Here is a 27,335-nt window from a genome sequence, read left to right as displayed (position 1 = left end):
CCCCTACCCTGCAGCAAGGGGAGCGTGACGTAATGCAACCTCAGCATGTCAGCGGCGATATAAAGGAGAACGAGGCGGCGCGCCTCCCAGACGCAGAGTAGCTTGTGATTGGCTCGGGCTGCGGAACCTCGGAAACCCGAATGTGAGGACCTCACGGTTCCACAGCTGCCGCCCCCCACAGCAATCCAGAGCGCGGTCACAGTCCAACTGGCGGCGGCGGCGGAGGCGGCAGCGGCGGCGGCGGCGGCAGGTAGGAGGACTCCTGAGGAGAAACTAGACTAGAGGGACTTGGGTTCGCAGCGCTCAGTGTCTCCTGCGAGGGGTGGAGAGGCTCACACCCCGTATGTAGTGGAGGGCGAAAGGAACAATGGAAGTGGCGTCTAGTCCCTAACCTTTCCTTTCCCCTCGGGCGGACAGTTTTCCCTTTCCGTCGTAGCCGCGGGCTGGAGGGATTGGGGGAAGTGAGGGTTTGCCCTCAACCAGCCTCTTCTTCCCTTAGACCGGAGCCCCGCGGAACTAGAGCCGTCGTTGAGGCCGTCGGTGGTTTAGGGTGACGGGAAAATGGCGGAAAACAAAACGGTGAAGTGAAGAATGCGGCGTCCCCCTGGCATTTTCTCTTGGCAACCCCCCACCCCCCCAGTCTTCTTTCGCTCGCGCCCCCAACTGCCTCGTCCCCACCCCCGTTCCCCGCCCCCGCCCGCTCGCTCGCTCTCTCGCCCGCCCGCCCGCCCGCTTGCCCGTTTGCCCGCTTGCCAGCCCGCTCGCCGCTAATGGCAACCTTTGGAATGCGCGAGGGATGGCGGCGTTTGCAAGCAAGTGGCACCGATCGGGCATTTTCGGGGCTGTGGAGCCGTCAGAGCCCGGGAGGGGGGGTGGGGGGCGCCGTGTGCTGCAACTGTCGCCTCCGCTGAAACACCACCATTTTGGTTCCCAGCCGTCTCCATGCAGCGGGTCAGCGGGAGCGGGAGGAGGCGGAGGGGCTGGGCAGCGCGGCGTGGGTAGCAGCGGTGGCGACCGCTGCACCAAGTGTGAGGAAGGAGGAGGGGAAAGGGTGTTCTCGGCTCGCCAGGCGCTTCCTTTCCACCGCGAAGCTTCTGTTGTTCGATTGAAGATCCAGTCAGATGGGTCATGTCTGGGAGGGCACGTGTGTGTGTTCTGCTCGACAGGATTGAAACTTGGCATGGTCGTGGGAAAGGGAGACTTATGGGGGAAGAGGGCTGCGTCCAAAGCTGCAATACTGCTCCTTGCCAGGGCTCCTTTGTCTCCTATCTCTGCGAATACTACTTTCGCATTCTCTCGCTCCGTCGCCTTAGCGTTTCTCTTCTGAGCTTCACCCTATTGACATCACAGAGCAGCGGGGTTCTGAGTGAGCTATGCTTGGGAGAGCCAGATGAGAGTAAAATGTGCTTTTGTGTGTGTGTGTGTGCGTGTGCGTGTGTGTGTGTGTGTGTGTGTGTGTGATTTCTGCTCTCCTACCCGTTGATGGCAAGATGTTTACTTGAAGCGTACTTGGTGGGTTACCTCCATTCAGGAACGATGTGATGGACACTCTCGAGAAGATTGAGAAGCCTTGGCATTTATTGGTTATTGAACACTTAACATGCTGCCGATCTCAGACCTCATTTATTATTGATCTTATTGAAACTTCCGCTATGTGAAAAAGGTGTTCTGGTTTGTTTGTTTGGTATTCACACAGTATGGCACTTCCCATAATAGTTGCACTATGTTGTTGTAATTTTTACACTTCATTGAGTGCTGGTGCAGATTTTTCTGTATGGATTTGGCAAGGATAAGGCTTGCCCTCGGTTCTCTTTCACTTTCCAAGATAAGGTACTGGTAGTGATTTTTAAAATGTGCCTTCAAGAAGATTTTTGTTTTGATCAAGTCGTCCAATTCTAAGTGTCACGACGTTACTTGTGTGATAGTAGGTAGTCGTTTCTGTTGTAATAATCCCTTTGGTTGCTTTTTAGATTAACGCAGATTTCAGCAAATGAGCCCTTCACAGTCTCACCCTGCAACTTCAAGCATAAAGGAACATTTTTAAAATGTGTAAGAGATTGGGTTTAAAATGTTTGAAAATATCTAATTTTGAACATATTCTCATAATAGGTAAAGAGAACGTTTTCCCAAAGAAAATAACATAGTTCAGAGGAAAAATAAAAAGAAATTGCGGGTTTTACTTTGCAGTATCTAAGAAAATCTACAGTTTCTTCAAGACACTCATATAAAGGTGATTAACAAATTACTTAATATGTCTTATCTTATTTAACAATTAGAATAAAATTTTTAAGCCACATTAAGATGATTGTAATTGTTCTCTTGGTTGTGTGAGTAAGAAAGAAATTACTCAAGTCCAAATATAACTCTGTTTTAAATGTTAAAAATAAGGCTTTATAGCCTTTTAATTTTATCCGTGTGAAAATGCAGGTAATTTATTGTGAACTCTTTTGGCCTCTTGACCTCATTTTGCGTAACAACAAGGCATAAAACAACATGGCATTTGCAAAAATATAAAATACAGTTAAGAATTTCTAAAACATTCGTAATTTTGGTCAGTTATAGATAATTTTGTCTAAATCTTTTTATACATAGAAATGTCACCAACTGCTGTAATGTTGATATGGGTTACCTGTGAGACTCTCCTGCCTCTGGTATACCTACAGAACTTTAAGACAAGAGAAAAAAAAAGAAGATAAACCTATGGACTCCCCTATACTTAAGAATACATTTTGTTTTACATGGCAGCTTTCTAAAACTTTTGTTAAGGATATAACCTCATCTTCTGTGCAGTATGGCCTAATATATTAAAAACTCTATAGGGGAATTGAGACAAATGCCTTATAAAATTGACTGTGGTTTTTGATTGTTGTACTTAGAAGCTTATGTTTGAAGGAGAAATGCAGATATATTATTATAAGGAGTACATTGAGTGACAGCATCAAACTTTATGTTCTGTGTTATTTAATGGTCTTAAATAGGAGATAAATCATACGAAATAAAATAGGTTGAGCCCTTGTTTTCAAAACCAGGATGAGGCTAGCATGATTTTTATTAATCACTTAGTCAGTTGTGCAATTACAAGTTAACGATAAGTTGAAAGAAACGATTTTCTAAATGTTTGTATGTGATTGATCTTATCTTTACCATATTTAGGTAGCAGTCATGTTTCATGAGTCCTCAAAACTGTGAGACAAGAGAATGTAGTAGAGTGAGGCCAGAAGTCCTTACTGGTTCAAAGAACTCCAGGGAAACTGGGATAGAACATTTTACATTATAAGTAGAACCCCGGGAGCCAGAGGTGAATACAAGTTTATCTGCAGAGCTCCGCTGCAGGGCTGATCTGGGTCTGGAAGAAATGGATGAGAGCCACTGGATGAAATTCACTAATACTAGACATCTGAGTTCTCTAGTAATGTATAAATATCCCAACTATTGTTTGTTGTCATTTTGTTATTTTTCTTCTTTTATAACCTATATTTTAACGGGAACCTTAATGCTGCAGTTTTGTTCTTTTGCTTGCTTCTCTCACTTTCCTATGGCTCATCACCCTTACTGTACCTTATTCTCCATTATCTTTGGTTTACTTTTACCTGGCACTTCTTTTATTTATGGTCGTCACATAAACATCTTTCAAGGTTTTTGTTCATTTGTTTTATTTTCTTTTGTAATGAGCTTTGCACACCTGGTTGAGAGGCATATTTTTAATTGCTTTTTTTTTCTTAAAACGACTGATTTTGGCCTAAATGTATTTAAACTGTTTTAAATACCATTTCTTTTACAGGTATTTGTGAATGAACTTTGCTAAGTATGGATTCAGGTGGTGGAAGTCTTGGATTGCACACATCAGAACCTAGAATGGCCCATACCATGATTATGCAGGATTTTGGTAAAGCATTTTCTTTGTTGCATTGTTTTCTTAATGCAAGAAATTACTAAAAATCAAACATAAATTAAGGAAGGGGAGAATTATAAAGAAAAATAATTCTTTTACTAGGAAAATACATTTGTAGAGCTTACTCTCTTACAGTAAGTCTATGTGTCAGTGTCTACTTCAAATATAATTTGTGGGAAGGTTGAGGTAAGGAAACTTGAAATAAAGTGGTAATATGGTACTGTAAATGAAAAATAATTAGGGTAAATAACTATCAAGTTATATGGTATTTTGATGGTATAAATCAGTTATCAAATGTAGGGAATGTTAAAATGGCTTTCTGAAATATGTTATGCTGTTAATAAAACTGGAAAAGGAAGTGCTTCCATTAATTCAAATAAGTTAGATGCTCATTAAACAGTGATATAGGCAAAATCATGCAGTTGATGATTAATTATGTTCTGTTGTTATTTCCTGAGAAAGTTATGAACAGCATACATTTTTCTTTCTTTTTCTTTTAAAGACTCCCTATTTTACTGACAATGTTTTTCAGGAATCTCTTAATAATAGTCATTCTGTGGAAGATGTGATCATTCTTTAGACAGGCAACTAAGATAAATTTGGGCAGGGTCTGTTTGAATTTTACAAGAGATAGTGGAATCTGAAATATAGAGGCATGCGGGTAGGATCATAGGAATTGGAGATAAGAGCTGAGTGAGAGCAGAGACGAAAAATAGTACATTGGGACAAAAAGTAAACAGGAAACAAGATGATCCTAAGAATTGAAGATAAGAACTGAGTGAGAGCAGAGAAGACAAATCGTAAATTGGGATAAAAAGTAAACAGGAAATGAGATGATATGGAGTGTTTAAAGTTGAAATTTATAACGGGGAACTACAAGTAATGATACTTCACTCAATTAAGAAAATGCTACTATGCTGTTAGAGAATATGGCTGAATATGTCATTTGGTTCCTTCTTGTAAAGCACACAGTAATGAGAATCAGAATAACTGCATTCTAGTCTCGACAGTGCTGTTAACTAGCTGTGTAAACTTGGGTAAATTACTGAATTTGCTTTTATAATGAGAGGGTTTAAATATGCAGCGTTTAAAGTCCTCTCCAGTTCTATAAATCTTTGACATTTTTGATGAATAAAGTTGGAGAGATCACGATTGTGATAAGATTATGAATGAAAGGATTGAGATGACTAGTTAATTGATGAAATAGAAAATAATCATGAACTTACTCTTCTACATGATAAGTGAATTTTATTTATTATAGATGACTTAAGAATGACTCAGGATAGAGAAAAGCTACAGCAATAAATTCTAGAGGAAAGAAAGTAGGGCTGAAGAGTAAAAAGATTACAGGTGTCTGAATTATTTTCTAGTGAGTTAATATTTTTTAGAATACTGGAACTCTTTAATATTAGTATGATAAATAAATTTTGGTTGAAATTTCGTTTGTATTTTTTACCTTTTAAAATAAGATATTTTAAAAATGGAAGTAATATAGTATTTTCTCCTTTTAATACAAAATATTCCCTACTCAGTAGCATTTGGTAAAGTTCCAGAACTCCTTTCACTCCTGAAGAAATTGCCTGTTAGCAAGTAATGTCTGATTCCTTTCAAAGGGTGAAAAATTACCTGATTGGTGGTGGTTGATATTTACTAGAAATTCTTCTTACCTTCCTTTCCATTGTTCTTCCTCAATAACTTGAGATTTAATTGAGCCTTTATTACTTACATCTAATACATTATTTCCTTTAAACCGCTAGGGAAATAGAGCATGCATATTGAAATATATGTATATATACACACACAAGTATTTTTTTCTTTATTTTTATGGAGGTATAATTCATATAACATATTATTAACTCATTTTAAAGTATGCAATTTAGTGGCTTTTAGTATATTCACAGAATTGTAAAACCATCACCATTACATAACTTTAGAACATTTTATCATACTAAAAAACCTTTCTTACGAGCATTCTCCATCCTCTCCTTCTCCCAAGAGCCTTATACAACCACCAATCTCTCTATGGATTTACCTATTCTGAACATTTCGTATAAATGGCATCATACAATATATGGTCTTTGTGTTTGGCTTCTTTCACTTAGAATGACTTCAAGTGTAATCGATGTTTTCACATGTATCTTCATTGTATTTTACTACCAAGTGATATTCTGTTGTATTGGTAAACCACATTTTGTTTAGCCTTTCATCAGTTGATGGGCATTTGGATTATAAAACTATTTTTAATAGTCCTGGTACTTTATATTTCTTCTAAAACAACCCCTTATGGGCTTATTTATATTTAATTCATCTGTTAAACTGCAAATTCTAAAATTTCATTAGAAATTAGATACCTTCTTTGTGTCTATTATCAGCAACATTTGGATATTTGCAATCTCATAAATTATCAATATGAGTATTTATAAAACAGAATTTAGTATACACAGTTAAAACTAGCTAAATAAGTTCCCTATGTGGCACAGGATCTCTATAAATTTTATAAGGTTCATAGCTTGGAGTATGGGATGATTACCTATATAGAGAATCTGCAACATTAATTTAATGTAGATTTTATTAAATTAATTGTTATTTTATTAAATTAATTGTTTTTAAAGGATTTTTTTTTGACAGGCAGATGGACAGTGAGAGAGAGAGAGAGAGAGAGAAAGGTCTTCCTTTTCCGTTGGTTAAAGGATATTTGATATTTTAAAATTTACAACTTTGCGTTTTATGTAATAACTTTCCTAGTGTCTCAGTATAGTGGTTGTACTTGGAGCATGTACCGTTGAATTTGATAGTTGCTTAATATTGAAATGCTGTAAAAAGTCTATGGAGCTTTGGGACTTCAATAACAAAACAGCCTCAGATAGTGGTCTAAGACAGACCCAGCAAATGTTATGTTATTACTCTGGTGAAGTTTCAGGTATTCACATTTAATGAAATAACTTTAGTAAAATGAGACTTTAGTAAATTGGTTAATGTTTGAAATGGAAGACTTGTTTCGAATTGTTAATCTGGGTATCTAATTGATTTTACACTTTTTAAAAGATTTTTTAAACATTCTAAGCTAGTAAGGTAAAATTTGAATGCCATTTAGTGCTGCTTACTGAATGTTTTAAAGTTTAAATGAGTGAAAGGGATAGAGGGATAGATAGATTTTTTTTTTTTACTTTTTACCTTAAACTAGTCCTCTGGTAGTACTTCATTTATTAATAATATACATCTTTTTAAAAATAATCTCCAGTTTAAATAAACTCTATCTTCCTGCACAAGTAAAAGAAAATCAGCCTGGAGTCAAATAATGAGTTCAATTCTGAGCTTGGACCTTGGGCAAGCATATTTAACCTCTCCATAACATGCTTCCTTTATGCTTAAAATGAAGATAATAACATATCTATTCTGAGGATTAAATGAGATTATAATTACAAAACTATCAACAGGTTGCTTGATGCATAAATAGTGTTCAATAAATATAACTAGTGTAGACCTAAATAAATGAGATTGCTTAGAAATTCAGTGGAATTTAACAAATAAATTGATGAGAAGAAAGAGAAAAAAAATCTGAGACATCTTAGATATTTTACTGAGTAATTTGCAAGTACCCTGTGGTGGAGTCATCAATTCTTGGTCTAGTATCCTTGCAATCACTTGGTTCCATGTAAACAAGCTTGTTTGGGTTTATTTTGATTCAGATATGGCTTACTTTGATCTTTAAATTACTACTAGAGGCTAGGTAATTTAAAAGCATTTATTCCATTTTCTTAGAATCCACCCAACCATGTTAATCTGAACCCAGATCTGCAGCAGCATTATTCTTCCCATTCTTCCCTGTGGTCTACTTTCAGGAACCAGACTAACCTTCAGCCATGCTCTAATGTAAATAAAATTTCCTGCATTTTAAATCTCTAATTTGTCAAAAGATTTTTTTATGAAATGTATATGTAGAATTCCAGTACTATGAACTGAAGGTTAATAATTTTTACCACATTTCCCGTCTGGTTTTAAGCTAAATTTGAACCTCTAACTCGTCCTTATTTCTGAAATGGCCAGTGGAATGATAAGTGATTAAGTAGAACTTGTATTATATCCTTTTTCTATCAGAATTTCAGAATTATGGCTGTGTTCTTTTGGGATAATTTGATGATTTAGTTGGGAATTTGAGAATGGCTGGAAGAATTTGGAAAGGTTTTAAAAGGAAGACAATAATAAGAACTCTGTTGAAAGGTCAGCTTTCCTTAACCTTATTCTGTGATGGATTAGAGTACATATGGTATCCACTGGTCTCCATGCTGATTTGTTAACTAACTTCCATAATGAATTGGTTAAAAATAGTGAATACTGTATAGCCAGGTGACCTGATTTTTTAGGTACTACTTTATAGAAAGTGATCATTAGATGAAGAAGGACTTGTACTGGATTATTTCATGTAGATGATTTTCATAACCAGGTCCATAAACTCTTTTGTTTGTTGTACCACATGAGGATGGCAGAACTGAATTCCATATAAAGGTATAAATTCTCATGCAATATCTACCAGGTGGGTGGGAATTAATGTTTACCATGCTGCTCAAGAAAAACATTCAAGCGTTGTTCTTGCTATAGATTTACTATTATCAAATCAAATCACATTTTAGAATGAGTAGGATTTTTTTCCCCAAAATCATGTATTGAAAACTTCTTTCTACCTTTGGATGTATTAATTCTTGTAAGTTAAACAAGTTCAGGGATTTTCATGTACATAATCCATATTTTATAACAATATTTTATCAACTCAATTTAGCATATTTATGTTTGTGTGTCCTTTTATTTTGATTTTGACTTTAATTTTTTGAAATTATAATAATTTCACAGGAAGTAAGAAAAAGTAATATATAGAGTTCCTTGTACTTTTTCTCTTCTTTCTCCAGTGCTGCCATCTTATGTAACTGTAGTACAATGTCAAAACTTGGTGCATTACTGTTAATTAGACTGAAAGTCTCATACAGTTCTCATCATTTTTACATGGATGCATGTGTCTGTGTGTTTGTAATTCTCTGCAGTTTAATCACACATGTAGATTCATGTAGACATCACCACAGTGGAGATCACAGAACTGTTCCATCATAACATATATGCAATTTCTGTTTTTTTTCATATTTGTCCTACCGTTGGAAGAACTAATCTATTCTCCAACTCTGTAGTTTTATCACTTTCAGAGAGTTACATAAATCATCCCACTTACATGTGATAAATTATCATAACATTAGGTGATTGACATTTTCACTCAGCATAATTTTCTGGAGATTCATTCAGGCTATTTAGTGTATCAGCAGCTTGTTCCTTTTTATTACTAAGCAGTATTCCATGGTAAGGGTGTGCCAGCAGAGTTACTTTAACCAACCATTCACCTGATGAAGAGCATTTGGGTTGTTTACAGTTTGTTACTACATGAGTAGTAGCTACTATGAACTGTTGTGAATATGTAGTATTGTATAAGTATATTGCTTGCATTTTTCTGGGGAAAAGTGCTCTAGAGTACAATTGTTTGGTTGTATGGTAAGTAAATATTTAGTTTCATAAGAAATTGCCTAATTTCCAAAATGACTGTAGGGTCAACAGAATACCAGTCAAAATTGTATCAGATTTTTTTTGGTAGAAATTTTCAAGGTGATTCTGAAATTTAAATAAAAATATACAGAACCTAAAATAGTGCACATAACTTTGAAAAAGAGCACAGGTGGAGGATTAGCTGGGATCGTTCAACATTTAAAGAATATGTTAAAGCATTTGATATATTAAAATATTATTTTTGATTAATAAAATAACTTTACCTTTTTTGGATAATTGTTTGTATTATAGTGGCTGGAATGGCTGGCACTGCACATATCGATGGAGACCATATTGTTGTTTCAGTTCCTGAAGCTGTGTTAGTTTCCGATGTTGTCACAGATGATGGGATAACTCTTGATCATGGCCTTGCAGCTGAAGTTGTCCATGGGCCCGATATCATCACAGAGACTGATGTGGTAACAGAAGGTGTGATTGTTCCTGAAGCTGTGCTAGAAGCAGATGTTGCTATTGAAGAAGATTTAGAGGAAGATGATGGTGATCATATTTTGACTTCTGAGCTGATTACTGAAACAGTTAGGGTACCTGAGCAGGTTTTTGTGGCTGACCTTGTTACAGGTCCTGATGGACATTTAGAACATGTGGTCCAAGATTGTGTTTCAGGAGTTGACTCTCCCACAATGGTATCAGAGGAAGTTCTTGTAACTAATTCAGATACAGAAACTGTGATTCAGGCTGCTGGTGGTGTTCCTGGTTCTACAGTGACGATAAAAACTGAGGATGATGATGATGATGATGTCAAGAGCACTTCTGAGGACTACTTAATGATATCTTGTAAGTGAAACATAAAGGCCACAATTTTTCAGGAAATTATATAATCTGGAAAAGCTTTCTGGGATGAGAGATATTAATAATGACTCTCATGGGGAGCATCTTTGAAAAATAAGTTTGTTCAAAGCTGTATTGATATTTTTTGAGTTTATTCATGTTTTTAATTTACCCTGTAAGAATTCATACTGCCAATAAGGTAAAATACTACAATTTATTAGTGTCTTAGCATAGAGAGATTTGTTAGGTTTAACAAGAACATTAACTGATATAAAATTTTGATGATAAATATATACATTTCAAAATGGAAATTTTATTTTATGTCACCATGGCTTTTTTTTAATATGGCAGGCACTGGAGTTATTTAGATATCAATGCATAATATGTATTTTTTCATGTTTTGAGTTAAAATAGTTGAAAATTAAAGCATAAGCATAGATCATGTCATAAAGCTCTGTGTTTATATTCTGTTCTAAATATGTGTACATTTATTCTATGCAAAACTATAACATTTATTTTAGATTGCTTTGCAAGATCCTTAAAGCTTTCTATCTGAAGGAGGAAGATAGAAATATTTTGTTCTCATTTTAAGTGATGGGTTTGCCATAAAAACAATGATAATGAAAATCTCATAAGTTACTGATGGAGCTTAAGGAGGAAGAAATTTATTTTTTAAATTGGAAAGGATCACATGAAAAGTAGTAAAATTGGATAAAGACAACTTTTCTTGAGAAGGTTTTTATTCTTTTCTTTTAAAAATATAAATATGGTAGATTGAGAAGTATATCACCAGGTGGAGTGTTTGTATGTACTTATATGTATGTAAAGTGACTAAATATTACATGTGTGTCACTGAATTTAAAATGAAAAGACAAATGAGATTAATTTGTAAATATTTTGTAGTGTGTTAACTTTTCCCTCTACAGTTATTTTTCAAAGTAAACATTTACATTGATTTTAATAGAATGATTTAAGCCACTAAAAGACTGTGCAAATATTACTACCTATTCTTAAATAGATGTGTATTTCTGAAGCAACTCTATTTTTATATCTTGTCATTTAAAAAACTATGCTTATCATATAAAATCATGTGGCAAAAGTTGATAGTCACTGTACTAAAATTCATTATACTATACAAAGGATATTCATTAAATTAAATGTGATAAAGTGGTCTATATTTTAGACTTATTTATCATGAATAGTTACATTTTATGTTATCGTCTATGATTTGATTCTGCAAAAGGTTTTAAAAAACACATCTGGAATATTTTAAGTTAGAATCTTGATTATTACCACATGTGTCAAATGCAAGGACTTTTGTCCGAATACAATTAGACTAAATTTAAAGGAATATCCTTTTAGTCTAATATTAGAACAACTGCAAGGTCATTTTATGGTGAATTTAGGATGGGGATTAATTATGTCCTTAGTCACTAGGGGAAATGCAACAATTTTTAGGAATTCCTTTAAAACTTTATTTTTATTATCAAAATATATACATATACACAGAAATTATTTTTATACTGTTCATTATTATGTCATCCAGCTTCTTTATAATAGTTGTTATGCTCAAGACTCACTGTTTTTATTATTTTGATTAATTCTATTCTATTTTCTCTTCATCTCTTCCTTAATCTTAATTTCATTTTCATTACCTCTTGGTTTCTGTTGGCCATTAACTTCTAGGAGTTGGATAATAAATTGCTTTGAAATATCTAAATGTTAATTGTTTTTTCCCAAAATAGAGATTTTTTAAAAAAATTTAAGACATTAAGTTGAGGACTTAAACCTTTGCATTATTCCTGAAATCCTAAATAATCTTTCAAGGAAACCTCATTAGGTAGCTGAGTTTCAGAGGGTAGGAAGTTTATGTTCTCTCAGTGTCAGAGGTTCTTCTGAGTTTAATCCACATTCAAGCCAAACCTCCCAAATTCTTTATTTTAGCAGATGAGTAGGCTCTTCCACTTGTGCTGAGTAACATGGAAATTAATGTAGGATAATTGTATCTGTCTTAGAGGTATGCTGAATGTGTTTTTTAAAAAATACCTAATACCCATATGAAAGATTTTGTGGGTGATTGTTTCCTTTAAGAAAAGCTTTGCTAGGGTAGAGACATTCCCATATAATGAACTGATATAGTGTGTTTAAAAGACTTTTTACTTAAAAAATCAATTCTTATTTCTTTTGGTGCATAATTTTGTATAAAGCAAAATATCTCGCTAGAGTTATACAAACCACACCAATTTCAGAGATGAGAGAAAAGTTAACAGTTTGTAAAAATTTTAAAATATTGCTGCCTTATTTCAATATAACTGATAGACCATACAATTAACCCAAATAAAGTGCAGATTCATGATTTATAATACATTCATGGAATTGTAGAATCATAACAGTCAATTTTATAATTTTTTCATGGCCCCAAAAAGTAAACCCTATAACCATTGGCAGTTAACTCCCAACTCCAGCCACCTTCAGACTACTACTTAATCCAGTTTCTGTCTGTAGATATCCTTGCTGTCCTGGACATTCCATATAAATAGCATTATATAATACGTAGCTTTTTGTATCTCTCTTCTTGCACATATATTTTCAAGCATCGTTTATGTCATAGCACATATTAATACTTCATTCCTTTTTTATTACTGAGTAATATTCTATCATGTGGATATATACTACATTTTGTCTAGCCATTCATCAGTTAATGGACATATGGGTTGTTTCCACTTTTGGGCTATTATGAATAATGCTGCTGTGACTATTCATGTACAAGTTTTGGTGTGGGCATATGTTTTTAGTTCTTTTGGTTTTCCTGGTAATGGTACACCTTTGAAATTTATCTATTTTTTTCTGTACTTTGTAAAATACTGAGTCTTTGCACATTGCCTGATCCCATCTCTGTGCTACATCAGCATAGTATATAGTTATGTCATACCAGCCATAAAATTTTGATATGCACAAAAGGGGTAAAATATGGACAGTCATTTAGTCTAGTTTGGTTAAGATACTGTGGACTTAAGATGACCCTGTTCCTTTATCAGAATACTTTGATTTGATACCTGGCTTTGGCTCCTATCTCCAGCATCCTGCTAATATAGACCCTAGAAGGCAGCGGTGATTGCTTAAGTAGTTGGGTTCTTGCCAACTACCTGGGAGACCTGGATTAAGTTCCAGGCTCTTAGTTTCTGCTTTGCCCAACGTTGGCTAATGTGGGCATTTGGGGAGTGAACCAATGGATAAGAGTACCCTCTGTTTCTGCCTCTCAAATAAGTAAACATTTTTAAAGGGGGTAAAATAAAAAGCCTACTTAGCTTTAAAAAGGAAAGCCACATTGTATACTTTGCTAAAATGGAATTTTAATCAAATTGTGCCAGTGGGTTATAAAAATTTGTTGAATGTTAACAAAGTTGCTATGTTAGCAAACAATACACCTCACTTTGTTATATTATATTTAGTGCCAAGAGAATTCTGTGGTTGGTATTTTATTACCTGCTTATTGCTGGGTTGAGAACAGTGCAAAGCTTGATTATAGCATTCCTTAAAGGAAGCAAAAACATTAACCTTGAATTTTAGCTATTTTGAATATTATCATCGCTTCTTGGCCTTTTGGCTAAGATCAAGTGTTGAATATTATCTCCATTAAGTGTTTTAAGGATTTATTTGTATAGTCAGTTGATTGCCTATTCTTTAACTGTTCTTTATGTAACAAATAATTATACATATGTAACAAATAAATATAAATATAGAATAAATCTTGGTTAAGTTAATGGTTTACCTCTTAAAATTGCACTTCAGCATCTTTAATAAATTTTCCTCTTCTATGAACTAAAGATAGAGCTTAAACAGGACAATACGGAATGGTTAGTACATTTCAAAATTGCTTACTCTGATGAATCTAAGTAGAAAATTGGAATAAAATATATATGTTAAGGAAAAGTAGTAATGGCATCAGAATAGCAGAAAATGGAATCAGAGAGAGTAGCAACGATAATTTCAATACTCAAAGCTAAAATTGTGGCATATATTTTGGTGTGAGAAAATATGTATTTAATTTTATGAGTTTTAATTTATGAATTACAGCTTTAATTAAGCTTGTCCTAGAGGAAACTGCTCATTTGTGTATAATAAGGCAGTATTTCTCAAATGAGAGTATTTTTATTGTTTCAATAATTTATTGTAAGTTATTACAACAGAAGAAATTGATGTTTTAGACACTTTTTAAGATTTTTGTATATCCTGTATCTTTAGTTACAAGAATTCAAAAGTACTTTTTTTTTCAGAAAACTTCTCTCTTAATTTTTCTTTAACCTCATTTTATTCAATACATTTTGCAAGAGAAGCTATTTAAAAAGTAGTATCAGATACGTCATCATCTCTTATTCTTTAATTTGTCCCCTTGACCAAAAAAGTTCCCAACAATGTAATAACAGAATTAAATATTAAGATGGTATGAAATTTTTAGTTTATTTTGATCATTTGTGTCCTTTCATAGACCATAAAAATGTTCAAATTCTTAAATAGCATAAAATAATTTCTATTTGAGCACAAAGTTAAAGTACCTTTTCACTGTAAAAAGAATTTCTGAAATGTATTGTTTTCTATCATTTTGAAATGCCAAAAGATTATCTTTGAAGTTGTATCAAATTTGAAAGTGAAATAGGGAGAGATCTAGACTTTGACCCATTTAGATCTTCCTGAAAATTTAGTAAGAGTAAATTTTTGGTACTACTTTATTCTTTTTTAATATTTATTTATGTATTTGAAAGTCAGAGTTACACAGAGAGAGAAGGTGAGGCAGAGAGAGAGAGAGAGGTCTTCCCACCCTCTGGTTCACTCCCCAATTGGCCGCAACAGCTGGAGCTGGGCCGATCTGAAGCCAGGAGCCAGGAGTTTCCTCTGGGTCTCCCACATGGGTGCAGGGGCCCAAGGAATTGGGCCATCTTCTACTGCTATCCCAGCCCATAGCAGAGAGCTGGATTGGAAGCGGAGCAGCCAGGACTAGAACCAGTGCCCATATGGGATGCTGGTACTGCAGGCAGCAGCTTAACCCACTATGCCACAGCACTGGCCCCAACTACTTTATTCTTTATAGAATTGTTATGTGTACCCAGATGCTTGGTCATTTCATGTTTTTATGTATGGTACTGTGATATATATATATATATATATATATATATATGATATTAGGAGAATTTCAAATTAGATTTCATTTCAGTTTTATAGGAATAGCACTGAGATTAAAAAAAGGCATAATATTTAGGGGGAATATAATATTTAGGGGGAATATAGTGTTTGAATATAATTCATGACCATAAGACAACACTTATTGGCCGGCGCTGCGGCTCAATAGGCTAATCCTCCACCTTGAGGCGCCGGCACACCGGGTTCTAGTCCCGGTCAGGGCACCGGATTCTGTCCCGGTTGCCCCTCTTCCAGGCCAACTCTCTGCTGTGGCCAGGGAGTGCAGTGGGAGACCAGGAGAAGCACCTGGCTCCTGCCTTCAGATCAGCGCGGTGCGCCGGCCACAGCGCACTGGCTGCGGTGGCCATTGGTGGGTGAACCAACGGCAAACGGAAGACCTTTCTCTCTGTCTCTCTCTCTCACTGTCCACTCTGCCTGTCAAAAAAAAAAAAAAAAGACAACACTTATTAATATTCATTACAGAGTTAATGCATAGTATTTATGTGAAACTAAATACTATCCTTAAAGAATGTAAAGAATATTTTGTATGTATACTTAAAATGTAAGTAATAATATTGTTGCTTTACCTTTATTTATGATTTTTCCCTATTTAATGAGGCATCAGATTTTTGATAAGGAAAAAGAGGTAAAAGTATGCATTTAGATATTTTCTTTGTGATTTTGAAATAAAGCATACATTGCTAAATACAGAAATCTAAAAATTTCTGATTTGAATTTGTTTTTCATTGATTCAGTAGAAATTACAGTATATACTGAAGTTTTATTTTTATAATTTATGAGTAGGCCTTTTTATAATATCATTTTGTTCTCTGTGTTCCCTCATTTTTTAAATGTTAGATCACATATGTTAATTGGGTTTAGGAACAACTGCTTTATAACGTGGATACTGTTGTTTACGTGAGCTTATTTTATGAGCAACGTGTATTTTATTATTTCTTAGGTTTTTTTGTTACTAATTTTGGGGTTAGTATTTAACTGAAAATGCTCAGAGTGATGGAAGATTATATAATTTTTCCCAAGCCATTTTAATTAAGCTTATTTGGTTATTAAGTATTTACATTGGAATCTGTGCATAGGTTTTTTTTTTAATTTAACAGTTATCATGCAGTATCTGATCTTGTATAATACTTTTCATGAAAAGGCACTGACTACATACTAAATTATTATGTGAATAAAGTTAGTAGGTGGTTGACATTATTTTCTTATTTCTTTTGTACTTAAATAAATACACTAAATATCAATGATCCTTTTTGACTGAAATAGTTCCTACTTTATATTTTATAGTGGATGATGTTGGAGAGAAACTAGAACATATGGGGAACACGCCATTAAAAATCGGCAGTGATGGTTCACAAGAAGATGTTAAAGAAGATGGATTTGGTTCAGAAGTAATAAAAGTGTATATATTTAAAGCAGAAGCTGAAGATGATGTCGAAATTGGTACAAAGGCTAATTTTAATTTATTGCTATAATAGAAATTAAGTTTCTTTTCTTACCTTTTCTGTGGGCTAGTCAAAAATTATCCTCAAAGCACAGATTTTTTTTAATAGTTTTTCTTGAGGATTGTATATTTTAAAAAATTGTATATGATATAAAGCAGGAACGCAAAATATATCATTCTTAGGTTTAAACATAAGTAGAATATTACAGCTGAAAATACAAAAACAAATGAGTTGAAGAAGATTTAGTTTAGAGTAAGAAATTAGGATACTTAAGTGCCGATTCTAGAGTCACTCAGCTTGGGATTCAGTCGTATTTCTACCACGTAGCTAAGTGACCTTCAATGAGTTACCTCCATCTGGCTCTGTTTTCTCACTTATTAACAAAAAAATCGCTGTGTTCCTAAGTCTGTATATATGAAATACCTGAAACTTGTATAACTTAAGTAAAATTTTAAAATTTCATAATAAGAATAACTGCCTTAAATGAATAATATGCGCAAAATATTTATATAGTGCTTGGCATAAAAGTGTGTGATGTAAGTGCTAGCAGTTGTTATTTGTCATTACAACTGCAAACGTACAGTGTATTTTTATGAAAATATTCTTGGTGCTTTGAAATTTATTTTGGAATTAATATTTTTCTAAGTAAAACATTTCTTATATACACTCATTAATGTGGGGTGTTAGTCTATGGGATGTCTCTATTTTTAAATGTTTTAATTTTTAAGGTGGAACAGAAATTGTCACAGAAAGTGAATATACCAGTGGACATTCTGTTGCTGGAGTGCTTGACCAGAGCCGCATGCAGCGGGAGAAGATGGTTTACATGGCAGTTAAAGATTCTTCTCAAGAAGAAGATGATATCAGTAAGAAAAAAGGCGCTATAGTGACATGTCAATAGCTATTATGCATTCTTAAAAAATAAAATGCAACCTCAGAGATAAAAGCATTATATAGGACCAAAGTTCAATAAAGTAAGCTTGATCCTTTGCTGTAAATAACTTGGAAGGGTTGTTTTGACCATTCATTCATACATGTATTATTTAAACCAACAAATTAAAATGTATGAGTTTCTAATTTCAGTAGAGCTCACAGATACATAGAGAATTAATGAGTACCTACTTTATGTATGTTTTTGGATATGTTACATATATATTATCATGTAATTCTCACAACTCATCTCTGAGGATAGGCAGCATTAGGCTTGTTTAATGAAAGGGATAAATTTCCCTCGGGAAGAGTAATTTGCCCAAGGTAAATCCAGTATTGAGTGGTGAAGGCAGAATATGAACTCATCTGTCTGTACATTGTTCTTTCCACAGGCTATGAGCACTGTTGGCCTCTCTCTGACTTTAGCAATGGAAGGGCTATAATGGTTGCTCTTGTGTCACGAAGAGGTTATCTGTGTAAGAATTCTTCAAGCAGAGTTGCCAGGCTCTTGACTTACTATGCTTGTTGATGGTCTCTGCTGCTTAAGGTTTTTTGGAGCTGAGTACTACAGAATGCAAAACTCTGGAGTTTCTTTTCCTGTCATGCTGCATGTTTCCTTATGAAGACATTTTACTCTTTGCCTACTTTCTCCTCTCATTATAGGAATGCCTCTCTTCTCTAGTTTTACTTTTTATCTTCATGCCATGCTGAGAAAAACACGACTTTGTTTTATTCTGGAAGGTCAAGAGCCTCTATTTTACTGTACACATTGACAATATTGCGCTTTACCTGCATTGAACTTAGATACCTGCTTCCTTCTCTAAAGGCCATGGGGAACTGAACACCACTCTCAAACTTGAGTAGTATTATCACAGCTGAAAAATAACAAAATGAGTGGAGATGATTTGGATGGAGAGGAAAACAGTTCAATGAAGGAATTTCTATTTGGTCTCTGTAAATTCTTTATTATTATTTTAATTCATTTGTAAGGAGAGACAAAGGAAGAGGTAGGAAATTGAGCCTTAAGTTAGTTGATGCCAGAATTTCTTTGGAATATGGAAAACTTCGATCATTGTTTGTTTCTGGTTAATGAAGAGGAATGTGGGAGAAGAGGGACACTTTTTTCCCACATTCCTTTTACAGTGAGTACATGATCCCAGTATGTGAATTGAAGGAACATCATAAGTTCAGGCCAATTTTCTTTTTAACACATTAAATGTAAAGAGATTGTGTCATATAAAATATATTAAATGACTCTCTAGGTTTAAATACTTTTTGCCACAATACTGTTTTTCTTAGATGAGTTTCCCTTAATGCTTTATTTCTTCAGTAGTCTCATAAAATCCAGACATTTGGAATCCATATGGTCTTGAGCATCAGCTTTACACACACACACATATGTATACACACATATATATTCTTTAATTTTTTAATAGTATTTTGGCTATTTTTATTAGATGTATAAGACTGAAAATAGTACATGAAATAGCATAGACAAGATTCTAGTACTGTGTATGGGAACCATTTTCAGTTATAAAAACTGACAGGCAAGTTTTTGGAATAAACCCTTTGTATGAATTTGTAATGCCCAATGGACTGTAAGATCAGTCAATGTATTTCATGCACATGGCTTTTTAAAAAGATTTACTTATTCATTTGAAGGGCAGAGTTAGAGATGGGAAGGGAGAGAGAATTTCCATTTGCTGGGTTACTTCCCAGATGGCTGCATCAGCCAGGGCTGGGCCAGGCAAAAGCAAGGAACTTCATCTGGGTCTCCCACATGGGTTCAGGAGTCCAAGGCTTTGGGGCCATCTTCTGCTACTTTCCCAGGTGCATTAGCAGGGAGCCGGATAGGAATAGAGCAGCTGGGACTCGAACTGGCATCCATATGTGATACTGGCACTGCAGGCAATGGTTTAACTTGCTGTGCCAGCTCCTATGTGGTTTATATAATTAAAAATATTTTGGGGCTGGCACTGTGGCGTAGTGGGTGAAGCCAGTGCCGGCATTCCATAAGGGTGCTGGTTTGAGTTCCACCTGCTCCACTTCTGATCCAGCTCTCTGCTATGACCTGGGAAAGCAGTGGAAGATGGCCCAAGTGTTTGGGCCCCTGCACCCACGTGGGAGACCCAGAAGCTTCGGATCAGCACAGCTCTGGCCATTGTGGACATCTGGGAGTGAACCAGTGGATGGAAGACTTCTCTCTCTCACTCTGCCCCTGCCTCTCTGTAACTCTGCCTATCAAATGAATAAATAAATATTTAAAAAATATATTTTCATAACACTTGATTCTGAGAGGAGAATAAGAATTTTGGTAAAGGATTGTCTCCTAGTAGCGCTAAATTCTTAAAGTGCCAAAAAAAAGTTTAAATTAAATTTATAAATTTGTCAAACTATAATCTTGAAATCTGAAAAATTTAAATTGTTCAGATTTTTTACCCATTTATTATATAACTATGGTTATAAATAAGCAGTTATTTCTTCAATTATGTTGTGCTGAAATAGCAGATGAAGTTTTTGTAGGGGAAGTAGAAGGAACTTTTTCCCCTGAGATTCAGCTCGAGGACTCTTACTTTAATAAAATAGTTGTCCCTGTTGTCTGGGTTGTGTCATATGGTAGGACACTGACATTTTTCACCAATAGGTGCATCACATAAGAGTTTAATCAGTCTTTAGGCCATTAAATGTACTGTGCTAATGCCTACATGATTTGGCTAATGAGCTAAAATATTCTGCAGTGGACTGATTCATTTCTAGATACTTCACACGGTTTTTCTAACGCATATATTATTTAAAATAAACCTTGTATTCTTAGGTGTTTAAATCCCATTGAAAATTGATCCCTGTTAAAAATAGAGTGGGAATAAGAGAGAGAGGAGATGTACAGTTCGGCACATGCTCCCTCGGACTTACCCCTAAGGGTAAAGCTAAAAACTTGTCATGGGACTCCAAATCCCATTAAGTTGGCAGGTACCAGTGCCATCTTGCTAGTTAAAGTGATCAGTTTAAGTTTATAATTGATCATAAAGATAAGATTAAGTGTCAAAGAGATCACATAAATAAGACCAGTGTCTGCTAATAGTGATTGATAGAATTAAAATGGAGAGAATGATCCAACATTGGGAAGCAGGATACGCAGCAGACTCATAGAATGGCAAATGCCCTAAACAGCACTCTGGCCTCAGAATCAGCCCTTAAGGCATTCAGATCTGGCTAAAAAGCCCATGAGATCATTTCAAGCATGGAAAGCCAAAACACTGGAAAAAAATGACCTAAATGAAAGATCTCTGTGAGTGAGATCCTGGTGGAAAGAAGGGGCCATTAAAGAAGGAGTTACCTTTCTCTGAAGGGAGGAGAGAACTTCCACTTTGACTATCGTATTGTCTAAATAAGGTTGGAGTTTGTGAACTCAAGAGGCTTCCATAGCCTTGGCAGCTCATGACAAGAGCCTCGGGTGATTGCTGACGTCATATATGAGTTGTCAATTGTTAAATCAACAACAGGAGTCACTGTGCACTTGCTCCCCATGTAGGACCTCTGTCCTTAATGTGTTGTACTATGAGAATTAACGGTAAAACTAGTCTTCAAACAGTACTTTAATACTTTGTGTGTCTGTATGGGTACAAACTGTTGAAATCTTCACTTAGTATAGAGTTGATCTTCTGTTTATAAAGATAATTAAAAAGTAATCTTAACGAAGAATGGGATGGGAGAGGGAGTAGGAGTTGGGATGGCTTGCAGGTGGGAGGGTGGTTATGGGGGGAAGAACCACTATAACCCCAACATTGTACTTTTGAAATTTATATTATTAAATAAAAGTTTTCTATAAAAATAAATAAAATAAACTTTGCTTAAAAGTAGGATCTATTTAAATTCTTAACTGTATAAGTGAGTGCCATAAAACACTTTATTTTTCTAACATTGTTGAAAATCAGTCCTTCCCCTTTTGCAGAAACTTACTAACACCACAGATAATAAGATTTTGAGGCTTTGAAAAAATAAATTCATGTGTGCTCTTTTATAAAGGGTGTAACAGAAGGTACATTTATCAAGTTATTTTTTTTTCTGTTTTATCTCATTCTTATGTAATTGTAAAAGACAGTCCAGGTGAACTCTGACAAATTTTCGTGTTCAGATACATTAATTTACCTAAACATGGTTTTCTCAGAGGTCCATTCATTCAGCAGTCATTTACTGAGCAGCTTCAGTGCTGGAGGTGCTGTATAGAAATAGCTATCCAGTTTCCATTTAAAAAGTGAAGCCATTCTAGATATTAGCAATTTCAAGGATGCTGACAGCATCCCTTATTTTCAGCATAAAAATGATCTAATCTGTGGTAGAGGAATGAGTTTTTTTTTAATCCAAGGAATGATGGACAAAGCAAATTTTTATAGATTAAAATGAGATATGCTAGTAATCGTTATACTCAGCATATAAGCTTTTAATTAGTCTTTTGTTTTTAGGAGATGAAAGAAGAGTTTCCCGAAGGTATGAAGATTGTCAAGCATCAGGTGAGAGAGCATTGTTGTATTCATGGATTTCGAAACTTTTTTGCACTAAAATAATCTTATCTTTCAATTCAATTTTATACACAGCTGTTTTGAGGTATCCTTGTATATGAGATGCCAGTTAAATATCTGGCTTTGTGTACTTCTTGGTAAGTGAAGAGTAATTAGATTAGTTTGTGTCTATAGACACATCATTGGACTCTTACTTGCCTCATCTAACTAATCTAGTTACATAGAAGTTTACCTCTATGGGAATTGATTAATTTATATATTAACATGTGTGTTAATCTGTGAATGCAGTTTGTTTTAGAGTACCCTGCAATTGTCAAGCAGCTTATCACACGGGTCATAAAAAGATTGCTATAAAAAATGTAAAATAGAAATTATTTGAGCCTGCGCCGCGGCTCACTAGGCTAATCCTCCGCCTTGCGGCGCCAGCACACCGGGCTCTAGTCCCGGTCGGGGTGCCAGATTCTGTCCCGGTTGCCCCTCTTCCAGGCCAGCTATCTGCTGTGGCCAGGGAGTGCAGTGGAGGATGGCCCAAGTGCTTGGGCCCTGCACCCGCATGGGAGACCGGGAGAAGTACCTGGCTCCTGCCATCGGATCAGCGTGGTGCGCCGGCTGCAGCGCACCAGCTGCGGCGGCCTTTGGAGGGTGAACCAATGGCAAAAGAAGACCTTTCTCTCTCTCTCTCTCACTGTCCACTCTGCCTGTCAAAAAAACAATTATTTGGACAGCAAAGAAAAACTATACAGAATATTGACCACCTCCAAATATCTTTCTTCAGGTCTAACTGTTAATTTCTGTGGTAACCAGTATATTATATATAACTGTTAAATAAACTCATGTGTCACTTGATTTGTTCTTAATTTTAATGTACTCTGTATAGTGTTATTCTATGGTTGATCTTTTTTCTTTCTTAAGCAAGGAGATTTTATCTTACATTACAGTGTTGGATTGTTCTGTTTCTATACTTGGGAAGTATTTGACTCTTAACATAAATGTAGTTTTCAGAGAAATTGAGAGGCATATGTCACAACATAGAAGCTAAATTGACAGTGTTATGTCTACATATTTAAACATATAACTCCGCAGCAGGTTTGTTAGTTCTAAGACTTTATTAACTATTGTATAAGTACTCATCCAACTAAAATTGTGGAAAATTGTCTGCAACATTTATTTAACCCTTAACTTCAATCTTAATATTTACTTAATGCTCTTTACATTAAGTACATTATTCTAAAACATGTACAGAAAAGATCTGACCTGTTTTTTATGCATTGGACATAGTTACCATGACTATTGGTTCACTGATACATGTACATTTCCTGCTAAATCCCATTAACTTTGTTAGCCTTTTTTTTAATGGTGAGAAATTGTTCTGATGCCAAGATTTTGTATAGTGTCATAAAATTCAGTTTCTTTCACTATATTCATCTTATTAGTTTATTCTTTTAGGGTGATTAAATTGAGATATTTTAAAATTATTTTTATGTGACACACTATTCGAAATATTTGCCTGTATACATCTATGAGAAGATTAAAAAACAGAATGAGAAGATGGGTATACATTGTGAAATTTACTTGGTAATCTGTAGTGGTTCATTTTAACAAAATGAAAAAAAAAATAAAACATAGGTAGTTTAACTGTACATCAATATTTTTCCCAGGAAATACTTTGGACTCAACATTAGAAAACAGAAATAGTACAACAGCACAGTACCTTCAAATTTGTGAGAGCATTAATGCAAATAAAGTACTTAAGCAAAAAGCCAAGAAGAGGAAAAGGGGAGAAACCAGACAGTGGCAAACAGGTAAAATATTTCTTTAATATCATAATGATTTAACGTGTAGAAGCATTGTTCTTTAAGCAAGGGAAAAACAGTCAGTGTCTATACGGTAGTCATATACCATATGTACCTAGTTGTATATGATACAAGTAATTATCATTTTTACAACGTGTGGCAGATACCTACTAAAACAATGTCTGTTTGCTCCTTATTTAAAACATGATTTTACTGAGGATTTTTAGGTTGGCTTAACAATAAAGAGTTCTTTGGTTTTCAAAATGCATGTGATATAAGCATTTTAGCAGGTGAGTAGTCTGTAGTACAGTGCTACTCATTAATTTTTAGTGAATTATTTTATCAATTTCTTTTGATACACTGCATCCTAGTATAGTTTTCACATAGTGTATGTCTGCTGACTTTGACATCTTTGTTATGAAATTTTTTCAGTCTGACCAAATGTCTCAACTTTCTCTCTTTTTTATTTATCTAGCTGTTATAATAGGTCCTGATGGACAGCCCTTGACAGTATACCCTTGCCATATTTGCACAAAAAAGTTTAAATCCAGGGGATTCTTAAAAAGACACATGAAGAATCATCCTGATCATTTGATGAGAAAAAAATATCAGTGTACAGATTGTGACTTTACAACTAACAAGAAAGTGAGTTTCCATAACCACTTAGAAAGCCATAAGCTTATAAACAAAGTTGACAAAACCCATGAATTCACAGAATACACACGAAGATACAGAGAGGCCAGTCCACTGAGTTCAAATAAACTTATCTTAAGAGACAAGGAGCCGAAGTTGCACAAGTGCAAATACTGTGACTATGAAACTGCAGAACAAGGACTGTTGAACAGGCATTTGCTGGCTGTTCACAGCAAGAATTTTCCTCATGTTTGTGTTGAGTGCGGGAAGGGTTTTCGACATCCTTCTGAACTCAAGAAACATATGAGAACCCATACTGGTGAGAAGCCATATCAGTGTCAGTATTGTGTCTTCAGGTGTGCAGATCAATCAAATCTGAAAACTCACATTAAATCTAAGCATGGTAGCAATTTACCATATAAATGTGAGCATTGTCCCCAAGCATTTGGTGATGAGAGAGAGCTTCAACGCCATCTAGATTTGTTTCAAGGACATAAGACTCACCAGTGTCCTCATTGTGACCATAAGAGCACCAACTCAAGTGACCTTAAGCGGCACATCATATCTGTCCATACCAAGGATTTTCCTCATAAATGTGAGGTCTGTGATAAAGGTTTCCATCGTCCTTCTGAGCTCAAAAAGCATAGTGATATCCATAAGGGTAGGAAGATTCATCAGTGTAGGCACTGTGACTTTAAAACCTCAGATCCATTTATCCTTAGTGGTCATATCCTTTCAGTTCATACTAAGGATCAGTCATTGAAGTGTAAAAGGTGCAAGAGAGGGTTCAGACAACAAAATGAGCTAAAAAAGCATATGAAGACCCATACTGGAAGAAAGATTTACCAATGTGAGTATTGTGAATACAGCACTACAGATGCCTCTGGCTTTAAACGACATGTGATATCAATACACACAAAAGACTATCCACACAGGTGTGAATTCTGCAAGAAGGGATTCCGAAGACCATCAGAAAAAAATCAGCATATTATGCGGCACCACAAGGACATTCTTATACAGTAAGATCAATATAAAGAAAAAAGGTTATTTAGAAAATACAAGATGCTATTTGGGAAGAAAATCTCACGCTTTCATCTGGTTTCAAATCTTGATATTAAACCATAACTTTACATTCTTTGTACTAAAGATCTTAAAATATTTGAATTGATGGGGAATGTTACAGCCCTTTGAAATTTACTTAAAGAATTTAACAAGCACCATAGAATGGTTGCAGAAAAACTTAAGTGTCTATTAATAGTATTATATGCATAATTAACCTACAGAGGGGAAAAGCAAAGACAAGTAGTTTATTTGGCTGATCCTATTAGAGACAAATGGTTCTGAAAAGAGAGTATGTAATTGAAGAGTTCAGCAATGCTTTGCTATAGCAAGCAAGCCTCACGTTTATGCAATTTTAGAAATGGGGTGGGGAAATAAAATTTAGTCATCCATCAGTCACTTAATCATAAAGCCTTTTATATTGTACCTGGAAATTTAATTCCAGAAATGGCAAAGGTTTTGTGTATTCATTAGCAGAAATTTCACTGGAAATAGGTTTGATGAATTCAGTACAATTTAGAAAAGAATTTCAGAGCTGCTAATATTTTATGAGAGGATAGAATGTTTAAAAATACCGCATTCTGTGCTGAATTCTAAGGTTAAGTCTAAAGATTGAAATTCCTTTTTTTCTGATTTTCAAGGTAACTGTTCAGTACCGCATATATGACAAAAATATATTTGAGTCAAATGTGGCTTTCTAAAATGGCTGCAACGTTAGTGTTGCAAACAAAATTAGCACTATATTTCTTATTAATCTAAAGATTAAATTGAGAGAACACAGTTTTCTTAAATATTATAATGTTTAGAGGTTTTTTTGTAGGACAGTCTTAGCAGGTAGGATTGTTCTAGTCTTACTTGCTCTAATGTTTAAAGGTGCAATTTTATGCCATTATTGAAAATTTGATTTTTAAAATCTATATATCATATTATTAACATGCATTTTCAATGAGGCAGTATTTATGCAGTATTTAACAGAACAGTATGCTGCCAATAGAGTTTGGAGGTGGATATTCAGTTTACAGTGTATAAATTTAAAATATGCATCCCTTTAACAACGCTTTGTGTTAGCATGCTGCAAATCAAAATGGCGCTTAATATTAAAAGCTGGTTTAGGGAAATTTAATGAATATCCTGTTCATAAATGTAATGCATATGATGTGTACTTTTAAGTTTTAGTTGCTTCATGTTTACATTCAGCTGTTCAACATACTTTAAATGTATTTTTAATTCATGCTATATATTGTGGCTTTGTGTTTCAGATAATGTTCACTTTTCTGTTTTTGCACCAGATAAGAATCAGTTTCTGAAGAATAAATTTTTTATCTTTCTTAACTTCAGAATATTAAATTTGGAAAATCAGCTAAAGTTGTGTGTTATGTGGCTGTAAATGATGTACACGCTGTAAAATAAGATTGTCACTGTTACGTGGGATTATTATTTCTAAATGTTACTCATTGAAATGAGCATACAATAAAAAGCATTTATTGCACTTCAA

The 27,335-nt window shown here is 34.8% G+C and overlaps 1 protein-coding gene across 6 annotated transcripts; it reads left to right on the top strand.

The window, feature by feature from the left end:
* Positions 1-27,335, top strand: ZNF711 (ZFX family zinc finger ZNF711). Of its 6 annotated transcripts, XM_008272988.5 has the most exons (11): positions 89-250; positions 500-579; positions 2,110-2,230; positions 3,154-3,409; positions 3,782-3,886; positions 9,728-10,270; positions 16,748-16,903; positions 17,634-17,771; positions 22,299-22,346; positions 24,014-24,157; positions 24,624-27,335. In XM_008272988.5, exons 5-11 carry the CDS (start codon positions 3,808-3,810, stop codon positions 25,802-25,804), a joined length of 2,289 nt encoding a protein of 762 aa, XP_008271210.2. In that variant the 5' UTR covers positions 89-250; positions 500-579; positions 2,110-2,230; positions 3,154-3,409; positions 3,782-3,807; the 3' UTR covers positions 25,805-27,335. The 6 variants fall into 6 exon arrangements, with proteins under 6 accessions (XP_089180351.1, XP_002720195.2, XP_008271210.2 ...); XM_089324224.1 differs by lacking the exon at positions 500-579; XM_008272990.5 differs by lacking the exon at positions 3,154-3,409.

The sequence above is a fragment of the Oryctolagus cuniculus genome, chromosome X (genome assembly GCF_051225735.1).
Source record: "Oryctolagus cuniculus isolate XC-2025 breed Fujian yellow rabbit chromosome X, ASM5122573v1, whole genome shotgun sequence".
Taxonomy (NCBI): Eukaryota; Metazoa; Chordata; class Mammalia; order Lagomorpha; family Leporidae; genus Oryctolagus; species Oryctolagus cuniculus.
The sequence above is the reverse complement of the archived record's forward strand: the minus strand, read 5'-3'. Positions and strand labels throughout refer to the sequence as shown.